The sequence below is a fragment of the Chrysochloris asiatica genome, unplaced genomic scaffold, assembly GCF_000296735.1.
Source record: "Chrysochloris asiatica unplaced genomic scaffold, ChrAsi1.0 scaffold00017, whole genome shotgun sequence".
Taxonomy (NCBI): Eukaryota; Metazoa; Chordata; class Mammalia; order Afrosoricida; family Chrysochloridae; genus Chrysochloris; species Chrysochloris asiatica.
In genome coordinates, this window is record NW_006408535.1 from 17,872,529 (window position 1) to 17,892,696 (window position 20,168).

The window sequence follows — 20,168 nt, forward strand, 5'->3', positions numbered from 1 at the left end:
TTTTCCTTTTCTTGATAATGTTGTCAAGTATTAACTTTCTTTGAGATTGCCCTCTGTTAATTGCTTCCTACTCTTAAAATAGTCTGTTTTATCTTGAAATCTACCTGACATTTTTATCACCTGATTCTCTAATCCTATACTTTCCCCTTCTTTTGCATTGTAGTTGTTTTGATCATAGACTGACCTCCCAGTGCCTCTAATTTTATTCTTGCAGTTTTGTTCTGCTCTAAACTCTCAACGTCTCTCAAGTGAGTTCTGGGTTGTGTTGCTACGTATGTCAGTCTCTGGTTTTTACCTGCTCTTCTTGGTTCTCAGTCCAAAGAACTACCTTTAGTATGTTTTTAAGTGCTGGCTTGACTTTTACAAAATCCCTTAATTTCTGTTTATCCTGGAATGTTCTGATTTCACTGTCATATTTCATTGACATCTTCGCTGGGTATAGGATTCTTGGTTGGCAGTTATTTTCTTTCAGAATTTTATATATGTCTCCTTATTGCCTTCCTGCGTGCGTGGTTTCTCCTGAAAGATTAGAGCTTAATCTTTTTGGTTTGCCTTTGTAGGTAACACTTCTTTTTTCCCTAGCTGATGTTAGGATTCTTTCCTTGTGTTTGGTTTTAGAGAGTTTCATTACAGTATGTCATGGTGATTTTCTTTTGAGGTCTGTCGTGCCTGGAATTCGTTCAGCTTCCTGAATGTGTATCATCTTGTCTTTAGAGATGTTAGAGAAATTTTCTTCCAGCAGCTCTTCAATCAACTCTTCTGGTTGTTTGGGTTTTTTTGTTTGTTTGTTTTTTGATTTTTCCTGTTCTGGAACGCCATAGCTTATTCCTCTTCATGTTTTTCCACATGAATCTTAGGCTTTCTTCAGATATTTTCATTCTTTTTTTCTGTTTGTTCTTTTAAGCAGTATTGCCAGATTTGTCTTCAGAGCTCACTGATTCTGGCTTTCATCCCTTCAATTCTACTCCTTTACCCCTTTTAGTGTTTATTTCTGATATTATAGTATTGATCCATTGGACCTCTTTTTACAGGTTTTGTATTGTCTACAATACTATATTTTGCTAGATTGCCCCTGTTGCGCTTTTCTGACTTCTTCCATAATTTTCTCAACCTTTCTGTGGAACATTTGAATGTACCTCAATATCATTCTCCTGAATTCCTTTTCAGGCAGTTCCGAACCCTTTTCTCTTCTTACTGCAAATTCTAGCTCTTCTTGCTCGTTGGTTTAAGCTATTCTATCTTGTATCTTCACGTGAGCACAAATTTTCTATTGCCTTGTAGACATTGTGATATTGTTGCATTTGTAATAATTAAATGAATGTATGTTGGTTCATTCTTAAACTCTCTCCAATTGCCTCCTAGAGGTGTGATCAGGAGATGGGCTTCTCTGTTCACTGTTTGTACAGCTCAATTCAGAGTTTTTTTATAGTGGGATTTTATAGGGTATGATTGTAGCTGACTTTATGGCTGCATTGCTGTCTCTTATTGGATCAGGCAAAAAGAGAAAGAGGACACCCCCGAAGAGGCAAGGAAGACCCAAAATACGAGACTAGATACTAAAGTCCAAAATTGCCCCACCCACAATAAAAGTGGCGAAATAGAGTAAGACATCAGTGCCACCTTATAGTCTCTTGCCTTCAAAGCTGCCGGATAAATTTCAGGATGTTTTTGCTGTGTCTAATGATGTAACTTAAGGTTTTATTTTTTGATCCTCCCCCCCCCCTTTTTTTTTTCTTCTTTTCTTTCCTATAGTCCATTCAGCTGTTTATCCTAGTGAGAACCGCCCCAGGACTGGCCAGGCTCGCTTTGAAAGACACTCATGTTACAAGCATTTCCTATTATCTCTTCCCCCTTCTTTAATTCTACATGCAGATCCTTCCACATACGCAGCAGAACATTCCCTGGTGGTGTACACTTTGTTCATGTCTTCCCTGTTGTCCCCAGAGTGAAGATGAGTAGACAGAGCAAAAGCAAAGAACAAAAAAGGAATGGTCGCACCTTTATCTTTGGAGATCCATCATACCTCTGTGATGCGAATGCTCTCTTGACTCTCTATCTGCTCACTTTGGAATGGTAGCAGTGGGACACATTGACAGCCCCAAATCAAAAACCACATTCTTTCTTGCTTCTGCTCCAAATCTTACTCCCGGCAAGCACTTGATCCCCTGATTTATCCCTTTATCTGAAGTTCAGAATTACGGGACTGTCCTCTGATTCTGTCTGATTTGGTATTTTTTATTTTTCTGCCAAGGGTCTGCACAGCCTTTCAGCCTAGTCTGTCATTAAGCCCCACCTAAGTAATTTCTTAATTTTCATATTATTTTTTGTTCCTCATTCAAGATGGCAGATTGTCATCAGGAACTGTAAATTAAAAAAAAAAATTTTTTTTATAAGAGCAGATCATCAGTTTTATTTATAAATCATACTCTTTGTTTCATCTCAATGATTGCAACCCCCATGCAGCAAAGGTTACGTCACTTTCTTCACATGGTTCTTATTTTCATCTCACCCTTCTTTCCAATTCTTCTGAATTTTGTCCTTATGTTAATGTTGTCTTTTGATCTTGTATGGTTGATTTGACCATTCCATGGTGAGCATATGTACTAGTAATATTGTCCCCTTATATGCGCTATGGGTCGGAATCGACTCGATGGCACTTAATAACAACAAAGGTACATGCTAGATAGTAGAAACCTGTTCCTTTATATGTTTAGGAGGGGGTTTTAAACAGCTAGTGGAAAAATGGGATTAAAAGATGTAAGAGGTATTGATAAGGACAAATGTAGACATGAGGTTGGTGAACATTAAGGAAACTGACTTGACTAGAGAATAGGGGGATTTGTATTGTGGATGAGATTGAATAGGAAAAAAAATAGATTATGAAGCACTTGGCAATTAATGATTTTAGGTAATGATCAAAAATGGTGAAGTGTCCATTGTAGTTTGTAAGCAAGGGATGATAATTTTTGGCAGGTGAAATGCAAAGGTTGGAAACAAAGAGGAAGGATCAGTAGTTGGGAAATATGGCCTTATGGAGAAAGTGCCATTGAGTTGAATCAAACTCCTGGAGACCCTGTATAAATAAATTTCTGAGTAGGTGGGTTGTGCTATCGTTTTCCAAAAGTGGTGTATTAAAATCTCCCACTATTGTAGATTTGTCTGTTTCTTTCTTCATATCTGTTAGGGTTTGCTTTTTATATTTTGGGGGGCTCTTTCATTGGGAGCATAGATAAATTATTATGATTATGTCATCTTGTTCAGTTGACCATTTAATCATGAGATAATGTCCTTCTTTATTTTTGTGCTGGTTCTTTTCTTAAAGTTTATTTGATCAGAGATTAGTATTGCCACTCTTACTCATTTTTTATTGCAATTAGCTTAGTATATTTTTCCTACCCTTTAATTCTTAATGTGTTTTTGTCTTTGTAAGGTGTGTCTCTTGCAGGCATCATATTTAAGGATCTTGTTTTCTTATCCATTCTCCCACTCTCTGTCTCTTAACTGGTGTATTTAATCCAATGGCATTCAGTGTAATTATCAAAAGGTATGAATTAATTGTCATTATGTTTGTTTTTTTGTTATACTTTGTCCTACATGCCTTCCTGTGCTGAGTTCATGCTTTTTGTGTTCTTTCTTGTCAGTTTCTTCATAGTTTTAATGTTTCCATGTTCTTGGATTTTCATTTTCATGGTATGTTGTGAAGTATTAATTCTCTTTGAGGTTTCCCTATATTTTATTAACTTTTCCTCCATTTAAAACAGTCAATTTTATCCTGCAATGTATCTGACCACCTCATCACCTGGATCTCTGTTTCTATATTTTTACTTTCATTCATGCTATAATTGTTTTGATCAATAACTGACCTCCCAGATCTTCTGAATTCATTCTTGTAGTTTTGTTCTGTTCTGGATTCTTCCATTTGTCGATTCAGTTCTGGGTAGTGCTGCCACTTATGTCAATCTCTGGTTGTTTGTCCTTGTTGATTTTCGGTTCAATGCGTAGCATGTGGTGGGTTTGAACCATAGGTCTTGTGGTTTGCAGTCCACTGCTTATCCTATAGTGGTCGTCCATGTAGACAGATGGAAATTATCCTATCATAGACAACTTTATACTTTAAGACAGATCTTGAAAAGTTCTTTCCTATGATGAATGTGACACCATTCCTTTTTAATTTATTATTCCCAGCTTAAGTAAATCGTACAATTATCAAACTGAAAATGGCTGGTACCCATCCATTTCAGCTCACTAATGCCTAGGATACTGACGTTTATGCATTCAATTTCATTTTTGACAACTTCCAATTTTCCTAAATTCATACTTCATACATTCCCTGTTCTGATTACTAACGGATGTTTACAACTGTTTCTCCACATTTTGAGTTGTGGCCCAGCAGCAAATGAAAGACCTGAAAGTTTTTACTTCATTTGTGTCATCATGGTCAACTCTACTTTGAGGAGGCAACTCTTCCCAAATTGTATTTTGTGTGTCTTCCAACCTGAAAATCCCATTTCCCAGCACATTATCTAATAATATTCTGATAGTATTCCACTGCTATTCATACGGTTTTCAGTGACTAAATATTCAGAAGTAGTCTGTCTCTACTTCTCCTAGTCTCTCTTAGTCTGGAAGCTCAGCAGAAGCCTGTCCGCCATGGGTGTACTCTGATGGTATTTAAAATACATTCAGCATCTCAGTAACACACAAGTCACCATGGTATGACACAGTGACAGGCGAATGGAGGAATTCTAGGTCTAGATAGTTAAAATCATTAAGAGTTCCTGCTAGCGCATTTTTACTTATGGGTTAAAGAATTTTATGTTTTGTCCTTAAAATTGTCTCTGAGAGTGTCTACTAATCACTGTATTCTGTAAAAATCTGAGGTAGACTTAAAGAAAATCACTAAAATAACAAAACTAAAAAGTACTAAAGCATGAACCTGTACCAGAAAAAGTAAAATATGCATGCATTGCCTTTTCTAGATCTTTTGTCCGCTATTCAGCTGTTACTCTTTTTTACCTTGATAAGTATTTTAAAATTATGATACCATCGCCACTATTTTTAGTTAGTAGCTACTTCTTTGGTCTATTGTTGCCAAATAATGCACAGTTGTTGTTATGTGCCGTGGAGTAGGTTCCGACTCATAGTGACCCTGTGCAGGGTTTCCAAGGCTGTAAATCTTTATGGGAGCAGAAAGCCTCATCTTTCTTCCGCGGAACAGCTGGCAGTTTCAAACTGCTGACCTTGCAGTTCACAGCTCGATTCGTAACCACTACACTACCAGAGCTCCTTAATAATGCACAGTAATACTGTTAAAAATTTTTAATGACGTTACATTAAAAAATTTACAGTAGATCCTCATTTATGGCAAAGATATATGTAAATATTTGAAACCATCAACCTGTGGGAAAATCCAGTCATGGCCCACCTCTTACAAAACCATTGTAGAACTTTGTGTGTGTGTGTGTTTACCTATATGTGTTTTTAAAGAAAAACGTAACTTGTTTCATCTCTTTTCATTTTTATTTTTGCAACTATAAATTTGTTTAAAAAATAAGTATTTCTTTAATATTAAGTACATTTAAGGAGGTTCCAGAAAAAAGGAGAGTGACAGGAAAAAACATGGGCCAAAGAAACACAATAACTTGGTGTGTACAAAAGCCCTATAAAAGTCAGTTATCTAATCCGTTATTGGTAATAGGAAGAAGGAAAGAAAGGAATATTTGGTAAACATAAGCCTCATTACTTTCAAAGGATAAAATTTTGTTAGAATTTGTTATTTAAAGAGATTTTAGATTTTAGAATTTATCATTTAAAGAGATTCTGTGTGGAGTTTTTAGAAGGGAACATTGGAATTCATAATCTCTAACTTATTTTCAGTGGCAACCCCAACTTTGTGCTTTCCTGTTAAAGTCCATGTCTTACCTCATTTGATAAATAAAAGGTGTTATTTTGAAGGAACAATGCTTCTACACTACAACATTTCAGGCTATGGTTAAGACATACCATGATGCAACTGGAATAAATGGAATCACATATTGAGCTTGTTGGTTCTTCTGGTTTGACAAATTTGTAAGGCAAAAGGAAGATACCATCACAATTGTTGTTGTTGTTGTTGTGTGCCATGGAGTCGGTTCTGACTTGTAGCTACCCTGTTCAGGGTTTCTGAGGCTGTAAATCTTTATGGGAGCAGAACGCCTCATCTTTCTTCCACGGAGCAGCTGGTAGTTTCGAACTACTGACCTTGCGGTTCACAGCCCGATTTGTAACCACAATGCTACCATCACAATCCTGTCAGTTTAAAAGGAAGATAAATTGTAGATGTACCTAAAGGACTTTTTTTTGTAGAACCTGATTACATAAAGAGATATGGTATATGAAAATAGTATTCTTGAATTGCCTACTAAAAAGTGTCAGCCATTATTAAAATAGAAACGACTTTTGATCATTTTATTTATCACTGAGTTGTTAATGACATTTTTTATACTTATATAACCACATGCTAGTGTGGGTTGCCGTTTATATTAACATTAATTGAGTTTTTTTAATAGATGTTAATAATTCCTTTTGAAGCAAAACAGGAAAGCAAATTGGGTATCTACTATGATTACTATATGCAATATAGATGGGTAATTAGGGAAAGCAGAAATATGGCTTGAAAGATTTTTTTCACATACAAAGAAGCTTCAACAAGTGTGAGAAAATTGCATTATTTTTTAAAATTTCCTTTTTTTCTTTTCATGAGCTTTTTGAAGCCTCCTTGTATATATGTAATTGAACACTGAGTATTCAGGATCGCTTGCTATATATAAGTAAACATGAGTTTATACATACAGTTGAGTAACATTGATGGTGGTTCAGTTGTAAAATAATTCAGCTGTTAACCTAAAGGTTGGAGGTTCAATCCACCAGCTGCTCTGTGGGATAGGGATGTAGTGGTTTTTTTCCATAAAGATTACAGTTTTGGAAGATGTATGGCACAGTTGTATCCTGTCCTGTAGGGTCACTATGAGTCAGAATTGACAAGAGGGCAGTGGTATATATAGTTAGAGAGCATTCTTGTGACTAATTAAATATGACTATGATTCTAATTAGAAATGAGTATGTTTAATACAATTGACCTAAAATCCAGTAAACATAGCTAACACTTTTTTTTAAAGTGCCCATAAATTTGTAATTTCTGATCAGAATTTTTTCTGCATAAAGAATAGGTAAGCATGCAAAAAAAAAAAAAGTTACTTTATTGTACTTTTATCAAGATTTATGTTAGTAAATGATTGTATAATTCTGAATGTGAAGCATTGTGGCATTTTTGTTTTAACATGGAAACAAATTATGGGTTTAATAGAAAAATATTTGTACTGGATAAATGCATTTTGATTAAATATTCCTAATGAAATTTATGTAATTTATAATCATAATTTGTAACTCTTCATTTCATAGTTCTTAGTTGATGCTAGTATTACTGAAATCTGCACAACAAAGATCAATGCCACAAATTGTTCAGATTCAGCATACATAATCACTAAAAGATTATGTAAATGCTACTTATTATCTTTATATATTTTTTCTGTCTAATTAAAGTTTACTTTAGATTGGTTGTTTACTCTTCATTTTGACAGTATCATTTAGGGCCCAATTTCAGTCAAATTATATTAATTGCTTTGATATAGTAAAAATAATGAAACAAAATACTCTAAATAAAAATAAAAGCAGAAGTTGAAATAAAAGTCTTAAGTAAAGTTTTAAAGCTGGAAGGCATTCTAAAAATTACATGGATTAACATTGGACAAAAAGAAAGTAACATTAATGCTACTTGAGGATTATGAGCAATTAAGACTTCCCTTTAGTAGGCCGATATATTCTGTATATTCTGTTTAGAAACCATTTACACTGAAATACTTGGATTAATTTTTATCAGTGACTAACAGTCCTGGTGTGGTGCTATAAGCACTGGACTGCTCAATAAGGTCAAAGGTTTAAACTTACGAGCCACGCTCATAAAGCCCTGTACAGTGTTGATGTGAGTCGGAACCGACTCAGTGGCACTTAACAACAACATACCTAACACCTCTAAGGACATGGAATCTAAAGCAAAAGGATTTAGGAAGTATTTATTGTGTCTTGATGATAGAGACCTAATGCCCATGAATAGCTGAAATATTATATTTAGCTCCTTTAGTTAAAATGTGTTCCAATTTAACATCTTAAATTATAGTTGTAAATGTACAAATGATGGAGCTGGAGAAGGAATTAAATAGACAACGTTTTTGTGCCCCACCTATAATATAATTTATGTAGTGAATATTTTGTTTATAGAAGGTTATTTTTCAGTTCTGCATGATTATTACCACTCTGATAGAGGAGTTTTGGGGGTGGAAGAAATAAGGAGGGAAAAGTGGGAAAGTAAAAAAGTTATATTGCTGAATATTATAACTGTTAAGTACTTACATTTCCCCCACAATATTGTCTTGTACTGTATGATTTTTCAGCATTTAAGAAGCGGTTTTGTTCTTTATAGCTGAACCAATAACGTTTCCATCTGGAGGAGGCAAGTCATTTATTATGGGTTCTGATGATGTTTTGTTAAGTGTACTGGGCCTTGGAGACCTTGCAGACTTGACGGTAACAAATGATGCAGACTATAGTTATGATGTAAGTGCAGTTTTATTTTTAATTTCTTAATGATTTAATTAGAGGCTCCTTATTTTCTGGAATCACTTCTAACTAATACAGAATTATTTCACGGTGCATGGAAAAGATAAGTTTAAAATAAGTGTCATTGTGTTGATTTGAAGTGATGCAGGTTTCTTTCGTGTTTTTTTTTTTTTTTTTTAATAGCTGTTTGTGGTGTTTAAATTATTCTCAGGTATTGTGATCGATTAGCCAGGAGTTTAAGATGATTACCTCTGTATGTTGGTAGGTATTTATCTTAAGTAGTCAACTCTCAATTATCTATACAGATCAGGCCATGTTTTGGTGTTAAAAAGAAAAAAATAGGTACCTTTAATTACATACTTGCCTTAGGATTTTTAACAGTTAGCTTGCATCATTTCTTGAATAAGTCTTCATTTTAGGTGTAGGGATAGGATGAACAGATGGGAAGGACAATGTTAAGTGAAACTATCTTGGATGAAATTTTATTTTGGAAAATTAACACTCAATTGAGAGTTAACTATACTTGTTTAGATTTTATGTTAATTTGTAATATTTCAGCAAATTAAGTTTCTTTCCTTTCATAGTGATTGTTTTTTTTTTTTAAACATTTGATACTCTTATGCTTCTGTGAGGTCAGCTTTGGTAGGCTGAATTCTTCTTGTTCTTCCTAAATATATAAGCAATGATATTTAATAAACTTATCACTGCTTTAGAACTGGTTGCATAACCTAATTTCTATGGTGGTGGTGGTGGTTATGTGCTGTAGAGTTGGTTCCGACTCATAGCGACCCTGTACAGGGTTTCTGAGGCTGTAAATCTTTACGGGAGCAGAAAGCCTCATCTTTCTCCTGTGGAACGGCTGATAGTTTCGAACTGCTGGACTTGCAGTTCGCAGCCCGATTCGTAACCACTATGCTACCAGAGTTCCTTAATCTATATAGATGGAGAAATAAAGATAAAAAGTATCAATATCAACATTAGTAATACTGAGGTGAAAATATTCTTAGTGTCTTTAGTTCAGATTTGGAAAGTGCCTTATCTTGCTGCCTTAAGAAAGATTTTGTTCGTACAAATAAATTTCATAAATGATATTTGTACTCTTACCCTTGAGTTGTTTATAGTAATTTACATGATTTTTATTATTTTCGTTTAAACTATTGCAGCAATGGCAGTTATTGCATTGTCCTCATCTGACATTTAATAGGAACTTTGGGTATAGCAAGGATCTCTGGTGGCGCAGTGGTTAAAAGTGCTTTGCTGCTAGCCAAAAGTTGGCTGTTTGAACCCACTACCAACTCTCCAGAAGAAAGATGTGGCAGTCTGTATCCATAAAGATTTATGGCTTTCGAAACCCTATGGAGCAGTTCTACTCTGTCCTTACACAGTCACTATGAGTCATAGTAGACTGGACAACAGTGGGTTGAGTTTGGTGTTTGGTTTAGCTTGATGGTTAGATTAACACCCATTTAGGGGTTCTTCTTTTGATCTACGTATTTGAATGGCTAATGGTATTGTATATGTATTAAACACACAAAAACAGTTCCACATGCTTATGTATTTACTACTTTTACCACTAAATTTTGCCCTGTCTTTATTTTTAGTTGCCTGCCAATAAAGATGCCTTTCGAAAGACATGGAACCCCAAGTATACGCTACGTAGTCATTTTGATGGAGTCCGGGCATTAGCTTTTCATCCTGTAGAACCTGTGCTGGTAACGGCCTCTGAGGACCATACTCTAAAACTTTGGAACTTACAAAAAACAGTTCCTGCCAAAAAGCAAGTATTTTAACGTCTGCCTGTTTATTGAAGTTTTATGAGTCCCCCTCCCCCTTTCCCCCCCAGTTTTTCTAATAATTATGTTATTTCAGTATTCCTCTTTATTTTGCTATATCTTCTATGCACATATTTAATCTTATGCATTCTTTAATATAAACCAGCGATTTATAATTATTTGTCTTCTTTCCATCTTATTTTAGGAGTGCCTCTTTAGATGTAGAGCCTATCTACACATTTAGGGCCCACATGTAAGTTTTTTGAATTGATATTAACACTCTTAGTTATTGTTAATTATTAATTACTGATTTTTGAGCCTTAAAAATTTCGTATAATTTTTTTTTTTTTAATATTGGAAAAGATATATTAGTTTAATAGGATCATGTTGGCTCTGTAGGGTAAGCATTGGACTGCAAACCACAGAGTCAGTGGTTCAAGCCCTCCATCTGCATCTCTAGAGAAAGATGAGGCTTTTGCCTCCCACAAAAAATTTACAGCATCAGACACACTGTGCAGAGTTGCTATGAAATGGAACTGACTCAATGGCAATTTATAACAATGACATTAGTTGAATAATATCTCATTTGATTATAACTAACACAATTAATAATATTTAAATGTGAATATTTACCTTATCAGGTTTTAAATACCTCATAAATTTAGAAGTTGGAGAGTTGGAGACATGGGTTTCTTCTTTGGCTTTATCAGTAAAAAAATTTTTTTTTCCTTTTTATAATAGTGGCCCTGTTTTGTCATTAGCTATTAGTTCTAATGGTGAACAGTGTTTTAGTGGTGGAATTGATGCAACCATCCAGTGGTGGAATATGCCTAGTCCTAATGTGGATCCGTATGATACATATGGTAAGTAAAAGTCTTAAAACCTTATATATTTTTTCTACCAATGAATGGAGCCTATAAAACGAATACTTCAAGTATTATTATAAAGCTTTTTCTTCCTGAATTTTTTTGTTTGTTTAACTTTGATAGCAATATAATACAAATCCAACAGTTTCTCCATATACCATTCAATGACACTAATCACATTCTTCTAGTTTTGCAGTAGTTCTAATCCTCCTTTTCTGAGTGGTTCTTTCCCAATAATAAAAACTCACTGTCCTTAATATTCCCATCTAATATTTTGAATTTCTTTTGTTAGTTTGATCCCATATAGATAGTTCTTAAAGAGTATGATGTTCAGTGCAGGCGTTTCTAGAAGAGTTATTTTTAGTTTAAGGATTAAAGATTATTTTAAGACAATAATTTTGGGGTTGGAATTCATTCAGCCTCCATGGCTCCAGAGAGTCTATAATCCATGATAATTTGAAATTCTGTTCTGAATTTTTCCCATTTTGATCAGCATTCTTTCATGTAACCTTGGAGTAAAGTGTTCAGTTATGGTTGCTGAACACCTTCCAGCTCTTCTAGTTTCATGACACAGGGAGTAATTGTTCATGGAAGCAGTTAGCTATATATTCCATTTCTACTATTCCTGACTTTCTTCCTTCATCTGTTGCTCCAGGCAAATAGTTATTACATGGTTTCTCAAATGTATTTGTCTTGTCACTTATTTCTTCATTTTGTTAACAATGGTTTATTAATCATAAAATTTAGAAATGTCACATCGTAAGTATTTAAGCCTGTGAATTGGTACTTTCCCTATGATGTCAGGAAAAAATCCAATATGTTGTTAACAATGTTGATTTATTTAATATTGCTTAGAAAAAAGAATACTGGAGCAATTCTTTAAGCTTAATAAATAGCTTGTATGGATCAGAATGTAAGGAAAAGACTGTGGAAACAAATATAGACGGTGTAAATTGTACAGTATTTTGGAGGGTGAAATACTTTTAATTTCAGAAAAGAATTGATCAGTTTGAATTACAGTGTTAGTGGAAAATATTGAAATTACCACAAACTGCCAAGAAGATGCAAATCTTTGTTGGAAGAAGTATAGCCAGAATGTCACCTACTTTTAGACATGTCATTAAGAGGGGTCAGTCCTTAAGAGAAGGAAGCTTAGGCTTGGTAAAGTAGAGGATCCACCAAAAGGAGGAAGAACCTTAATGAGATGAATTGGCACACGACTGCAACAGTAGGCTCAAACAGCAACAATTGTTAGGATGGTGAAGGACCTGGTGAGCTGTATGTAGGAGTTACTCTAGGTTGCACGTGATAGCAACAATATGAACACAGAGTAGATCACAATGTGCATAGGGCTGTGGAAAAATGGTGGGGTGGTTGGGGAAACATGGCTGAATGGTTAAAATGTTCTAAAATTAATTGATTATGGCAATGATTCCACAACTCTGTAAGCAAAACAAAAACTATTTAAAATGAAATAAGTTGTATGATATACTCTCAAAGCTGTTAGTAAAGCATATGTACCTTATTCTAAATTAGGAAGATGCATAAAAATATAGGAGAAAAAAAATAATAACCCTGGTAACTGCATCTTAAAAGCAGTCACTCTGTACACTGTGGCTTATTTTCTAGTGGCAGTGTTGTGGGGTCTTTGTGTTTAATTAGAAACCAAAGCATTTATTTTGAATTGTGTCTTAGCTAATTTGTTTTGTTTGTTTATTTCAACAGAGCCAAATGTTCTAGGTGGCACTTTAGTTGCTCATACAGATGCTGTCTGGGGTCTTGCTTACAGTGGAATAAAAAATCAATTACTATCTTGTTCAGCAGATGGCACTGTTAGGTTATGGAATCCACAAGAAAAATTGCCATGTATTTGCACTTACAATGGAGACAAAGGTAAGTAAATTTTGTTGTAATAAAGTTAATTTTTATTTTGACTGAAATTTGGAAGATGCAGAAGGCAAAACAACAGATTATTAGTTTCCTGCTGCTCCAAAGAGTTGTGTTAAAGAATTTCATAAAACTTGTGATAATGTTTTGACTTTGAGGGTTTTTTTTTGAGTATACAAGAGAAGTGTTTGCAACTATATTCCACCCAGTGTTTTTGTCCTTCTATAGGTCATGTCCCTCATAGGAAATAAAACTAGGGTAGACAAATGAGGACAGCAAGGGAGATATTCCACCTAGGTGCTCATGGTGATGATTGTCCCAAACACTGAAGGGATTACAATTTCAAACATACTTGCAAACCATTTTTACATTATGGCTGTAAGCACCCTAGTGACGAAGTTCAGCCATAATCTTTTGAAATAGCACCGTAATTGGGATGTATTAATTGGGTTACATGCTTGATTTTAAATCTTTTCGTATCCAAGAAGGTTTTAACCAGTCTATTTTTTTAAAACATGTATTTACAGATATATATGGACTGATTTGCCAAGTAATTCTTTGAAACTTATTTTTAATCAGATCTTTTGAATGTTATAAAAGCTTTAAATAATTGAGGAAATAATTATATCACCATCTTAACACAATTACTTTCTTCATTATTAACATAATTTGAAGCATATTTGAATTCTATTGTTTTTCATTAGGTTGAGTTTTCTAAATTACTGTCTTTACATTATATCTCTTGGGCTCCTTTTAGAACATGGAATACCTACATCAGTTGACTTTATAGGCTGTGATCCAGCTCATATGGTGACCTCTTTCAACACTGGTAGTACAATAATTTATGATTTAGAAACATCACAGTCGTTGGTGGTGCTTTCATCACAGGTAGATTCTGGTAAGTTTTCATAAAACCATTGAAAGAATTACGCAATCTAGGGTGATTTTCTTGTTAACAAATTTTGATATTTTTATTTAGTATGATAAAATAGTTACATTATGATTTTATTTGTTTACATGATTCATGCTTTTTCCTTTAGTCATTCTTAAAAGCTTTGGTGGGTAGATGGGGCATAGCTATGGCTGGAGCAATTTAAAAGCAAAAGCAAGGGAAATAATTTTAGTTTAAGGGAAATACATATGAAAGTAGAGCGAATAGTATAATGACCCTGTTGTACTTACCATTTTGCTTCAATAATTATCTACAAATGACCAGTGTTGAAAGGGTGAGGTGTGTGGTTTGTGCATTTATTTAAATAGAAATCTAAATACAGTCTGTACACATTGTTGAAATTGGTTAGTAGGTCTCGTGTCTGTTTTCACCTGTCGGTTTTCCTTCCATCTCTTAATTTCTTTGTAAAGAAATTGGGTAGTTTGTCTTGTAGAGACTCCCAGAATCTCAATTTTGGTGGTTGTCATTTAATGTGTTCCTGTGTCCATTTTATTTCTTCTAAATTTGTTCATCTAGAAGCTTCTTCAGATCCAATTAAAATTTTTCTTTTTAGTTTTTAAATATTTTTGGCAAGACTAGTTCATAGGTGATTTCTGAGCTTTTATCAGAAGGTAAATAATGTCTGGTGTTTATCTTTTTGTGATGTACTCATCCTTGTTGATTATTGCCTGGATCCCTTAGCTTATATTGAGGTTAGGTGCCGTTGAATCAGTTTTGACCATTAGCAGTCCTGGACACAACAGAGTGAAACACTGCTTGGTTTTGCACCATACTCACAATTAATTATGTTTCTGCCCTTTGTTGCTGCCACCGTGTCAGTCTATCTCATTGGTGATTTCTTTTTCATTTCCCCTCCACTTTACCAAGCATGATGTCCTTCTCCAGGAACTTATCCTTCCTGAATATGTCAAAGGAACAAGAGATAAGTCCTCAATATCCTAGCTTCTAAGGAGCCTATCTGGCTGTACTTCCTCTAAGATAGAGTTATTTGTTCTTCTGACAGTCCATGGTACTTTCAATATTCTCTGCAAACACCATAATTCAAATGCATTGGTTCTTCTATGGATTTCCTTATTCATTTCCCAACTTTCACATGCATATAAGTCTGTTGGAAATACCATGGCTTGGGTCAGGTGCACACCAGTATTCAAACTGACATCTTTACTCTTTGAATACTTCAAAGAGATCTTTTGCAGCAAATGTGCCTTATAAAATACATCATTTGATTTCTTGACTGCTGCTTCCATGAATCTTGATTGGATCCAAGCAAAATGAAGTCTGGCAATTTCAATTTTTTTCTCTATCATGATAATGCTTACTGGTCTAGTTGTGTGGATTTTTGTTTTCTTTACATTGGGTCCAGTCCATAACTGAAGGCTGTGGTCTTTGATCTTCATTAGTAAGCATTTTAAGTCAGCTTCACTTTCAGCAAGCAAGGTTAGGTCATCTGCATAGCTCAGACTGTTACTGAGTCTTCCTTCAATCCTGATGCCGTATTCTTCTTTCTATAATCCAGTGTATGGAAAAGGATAATTTTCTAATTTTATCACTCCTTCATTTATTAGCTGGAGTATTTCTATAAAATTGGATGTCTCCTAATCAACAGTTTGATTTTTACCTTGGAGTTAACATTTGTATATGAAAGGCAAGATAAGTGGTCCATTGTTTACCTTTGTTTACTCAAATAATGAGGTAGTTCCCTAACATCCTCCAAAAGTGACCATTGATTGTTTTTATTAGTAGTATAATCTTTCATGGAATCCTGGTACGGCATTGTTGGATAAGCCGTGGACTGTTGATCATGAGTTTGGCAGTTCAAACCCACCATCTGCTCTTCAGAAACCTTATACGGGGTTGCTGTGTGTTGGAACTGATTCGACAGTGCTTAACAACAGCAGTAACATATCTATTGTAGGTATTATCTCACCGTTGCTCTGATTATCTCATCTTTGGCCCCCCAAATACAAACCAAACCCACTACCACGGAGTCCAGTATGACTCATAGCAACCCTGTATAGCGTTTCTGAGGCTATAAATCTTTATGGGAGCCGAAAGCCTCATCTTTTCCTACAGAGCAGCTGATGAGTTTGAACTGCCATTCTTGTGGTTAGTAATCCAGTGTTTTATAGTGTCATTAGGTTTCCTCATCTTTGGCCAGCAAAAGCTAATTCAGGTTGGCTATTAAGTCCATTTGAAATGGCTTTCTTGCTTTCAGATGTGACAAGACGTTTCATCCATATCTTGCTGTTTTTGTGCCCCAGATCTGAAGCTAGCCATTTTTTAAGGAGCTGTACTATCTTTTAGTGAGAAAAATGGCATTTGGAGGTTATAATCTGGGTGCTTTGTTCTCATGGCCTTCATGCAAATACTTCCCATTAAAATTCAGATTTATTTCATTCATACTGCATCTTTACCCTTTTTTAACTGTTTGTTTTAATTGGTTGCTTTTGTGTTGCTTAGATGCTGAAGGCTATACTACCAGTATTTCAAATACCAACTGGCTCACATGGTGGACAAATTTCAGTGGCCCTTTCGCACTAAAACAGACTAGGACAAAGGATCTGTTGATCTACTTCTGAAAACTTGGTGAATAGTCTGATACACATAATGCTGGAATATGAGTCCCTTGTGTTGGACACACTCAGAATAAGCACTGCCTCCTCATAGTAGCTGACTTTAATGATGTGGATGGAGTAAAGCTTTCAAGACTTTGATCTTCTGCCGTGCATGGCTCCAAATGAGAAGAAACAGCTGTAAATATTTATTAATAATCAGAACTTGAAATTTATGAAGTATGAATCTAGGAAAAGTAATCATTTGTTAAAAATTAAATGGAATGCTTAGAGACCAATGTTGTTATTAAGGGATGTCAAGTCAGTGCCGACTTTATAGGGTTTCCTAGAAGTGGCTAGTGAATTCGAACCACTGACCTTGCTGTTCAAACCAACTTTGGGATCCATCACATTATCCCACGTTGCCATACCAGACTCCTAAAGATCAATATTCTAGTCATTAATAAACTAAAATGAACTAGTACTGGCTATATTGAATCAGAACATCATATAGTCTGTTAAGCTGAAAATGTCAAATTAGAGCAGGAACAGTGTCATGTTCATTGTCAAAAAGAACATTTCATAATTTATGCTGAAGTACAGTACTGTCAGTAATAAGTGAACACCTATAGGTCTGCAAGAAAGGCCAGTTCATATAACTATTACTAAAATTTCTGCCCCAGCTATGCCAAAGATGAAGAAATTGAAGATTTTTAACTAACTTTTGTAATCTGAAGTTGAACAAACATGAACTGAAGATGCATTGATAAATCACTGGTAATTGGAACATAAAGCATGGAAACCAAAAAAGGGTGATTGGTTGGAAAATGTGACCTTGGTGATAGAAACAACAAATTCAAGACCAACAACTTACTTCAAATGCCGTTTTTCAGAATCATAACTACCCTTGTTTTATTTATGTAAAGATATTTGATTGAATGGTTCATAACAAATTATAGATAACATTACGAATAATATGAATTCCAGAACACTTCATTATGCGCTTGTGGAAGGAAGCTCTGCATAGACTAAGGATGCATTTATTCAAACAAAACAAGAATACTACATGGTTTTTAAATCAGTAAAAGTGTGTATTGGGGTTGTATGCTCTCACCATAGTTAGTTAGCCTGTATGCTGAGCAAATTGTCTGAGAAGATGGACTATATAAAGAAAAATGTAGTGTCAGAGTTGGAGGACAGCTCTTTTAACAACCTGTGATATCCAATGACACACTTTTGGTAGCTAAACGGGAAGAGGAGTTGAAGCACTTACTGATGAAGGTGAAAGACTACAGCCCTCAATGTGGATTACACTTCTGTGTAAAGAAAGTATAAATCCTCACAACTGATACAATAATCAACATGATAAACAGAGAAAAGATTGAAGTTTTCAAGGATTTCATTTTACGTGGATCCACAGTCAACGCCTATAGGAGCAGCAGTTAAGAAATAAAATAGTATATTGCATTGGGCAGATCTGCTGCACAAGACCTCTTTAAGTGTTAGTAAAGAGTAATGAAGATCAGAGAAGAATTCATGCTTTTGTATTTGGTGTTGATGAAGAATATTGAAAGTACAGTGGAGTACCAGAAGAACAATTAAAGTTGTCCATGAGAAATACAGCAAGAATGCTCCCTCGAAGCAAGGATGACAAGACTTCATCTCTAGTACTTTGGACATGTCATCAGGAGGGACCAATCCTTGAAGAAAGGACATCATGCTTGGTAGAGGGCCAACAAAAAAAGAGAAAGACCCTTAATGAGATGGATTGACACAGAAGAGGCTACAAACAATGGCTCAAACATAGCTTAAAGCTGTGAGGGTTACACAAGACCTTACAGTGTTTTGTTCTGTTGAAAATAGGGTCACTCTGAGTAGAATCAACTAGATGACACCTAACAATAACAACAGTCCCTTGGAATCATCTATTTATTTTAGATATACCAACTGGATATATTTGTGTTCATTTGTTTCATTTTACTGTTTCTTTTAATTCACAGTTTTATAATTGTGTAACAATTTTTAATTATTCCATGATCAAACTTCAAACCAAATGATAGTCAAAGAAGTGTCTTCCCCAGTGTTTCCGAGCAATACATATGAGGGAGCTTTAAAAAAAGCAAAAAATCATAATGAATGATTGATTTAGTTAAACAGTAATGATGATTTTTTTTCTCTTTTGTTTTTCCCTGTCTGTTTTCCTTTATCTCTAGTTTTATAGAAAATGAGGAGTTTGGTAGTAACAAGACTCACTTTTTTTTATTCTAAACTATTTAGAATTGTGTGCAGGTTTACAGAGCAGATCATCAGTTTTACATTCAACAAATCATAGATTGTGCAATGATTGTAATCCATTTCATATAACAATAGTTATCCCGCTTTCTCCTTGTGGTTTCTCATTGCCATTCCATCTTCCTTTCCAATCCTCCTGAACTTTGTCCTTCCGTCAATATTACCCTTTTAACCTTGAATGATGAGTGTGAATGTGCCTGACTAGTGTCGTTGACCCCCCTATATACTATCTACCACGTGGTTGAAAGTTGAGCTACGAGGATGAGTTTCATTTCAGAACTGAAAGGTGGCTAAGGGTAATAGTCTCAGGTACCTCCTCTTTTTGACCAATAATCCTGACCTTTTTTATAATTTTGACTTTTGTTCACACTGTCTCCCACTACCTGGGATCTTCTAATAGGATCCTATTCAGAACTGTTTGTAGTGGTAGCTCGGTGCTGTGTGCTGTATATAGTTCTTCTGGTCTCAGAGTCATAGAGACTGATGTTCATGTGTTAACATTAGTCCAATCATCTTCAATTTTCATCAACTAATTCCAAGCAATTTCAATTTCATCATTCTTCTTTCCTCACATAGAGATACCCAATAGTTGCACCTTAAGATGATCGCTCAAGAGCTTTTAAGCTCCCAGTCACTAATCACCAACGTAGGATATAGAATGTTGTCTTTGTGGACAATGTTATGCCAGTTGACCATGATTTCCCCCAAGATTGGTCCTGAGTCTCCAGGCTCTCCAGTGAACAACTTGCTAGTCCTTGTAGTGATCATTCAGACTGCCGTTTTTGTTTTTTATTTTGATATTTCCTGCTGGTCTTTCTTTCAGAAATTATGTTCTGTTCCTCTAGCTGCTATAGGCTGGTGCTTGTCCTTTCTAGTGGAGCTGTCCCACCTCGGAAAGTTCTGGATGGGGCTCAGGACTACACCTAAAGTCCTATACACTACCAAGGCTCTGCAAGAAGCCTATTTCACTGGGCATGTTCTAGAACTCCTTTTAGGTATTTCGATGAGTTATACGCTGAATGTGGGCTTACAAAGTTGCGGTAATCTTGTTTCCCGATATTCCTTTTTATCCCACTCAAGTGAATATTTTACAATAGTAGGTAAGGGAAACCGATATTTATAAGATAGTCAAGAATCCTAACATGATTTCCCCTCTTTTACCCAGACTATGCCTTGATCTCTGTATCATAGA

General features: G+C 35.1%; 1 protein-coding gene across 1 annotated transcript in view; it reads left to right on the plus strand.

Annotated features, from left to right (window-relative positions):
- Positions 1–20,168, plus strand: part of STRN3 (striatin, calmodulin binding protein 3) — a 133,107-nt gene that overhangs the window by 103,605 nt on the left and 9,334 nt on the right. Inside the window, exons 8-13 of the mRNA XM_006835367.1 lie at positions 8,519–8,652; positions 10,257–10,432; positions 10,633–10,680; positions 11,169–11,290; positions 13,019–13,186; positions 13,938–14,078. Of these exons, the coding sequence (XP_006835430.1) occupies positions 8,519–8,652; positions 10,257–10,432; positions 10,633–10,680; positions 11,169–11,290; positions 13,019–13,186; positions 13,938–14,078 (789 nt within the window). The remainder of the gene's footprint in view (positions 1–8,518; positions 8,653–10,256; positions 10,433–10,632; positions 10,681–11,168; positions 11,291–13,018; positions 13,187–13,937; positions 14,079–20,168) is intronic.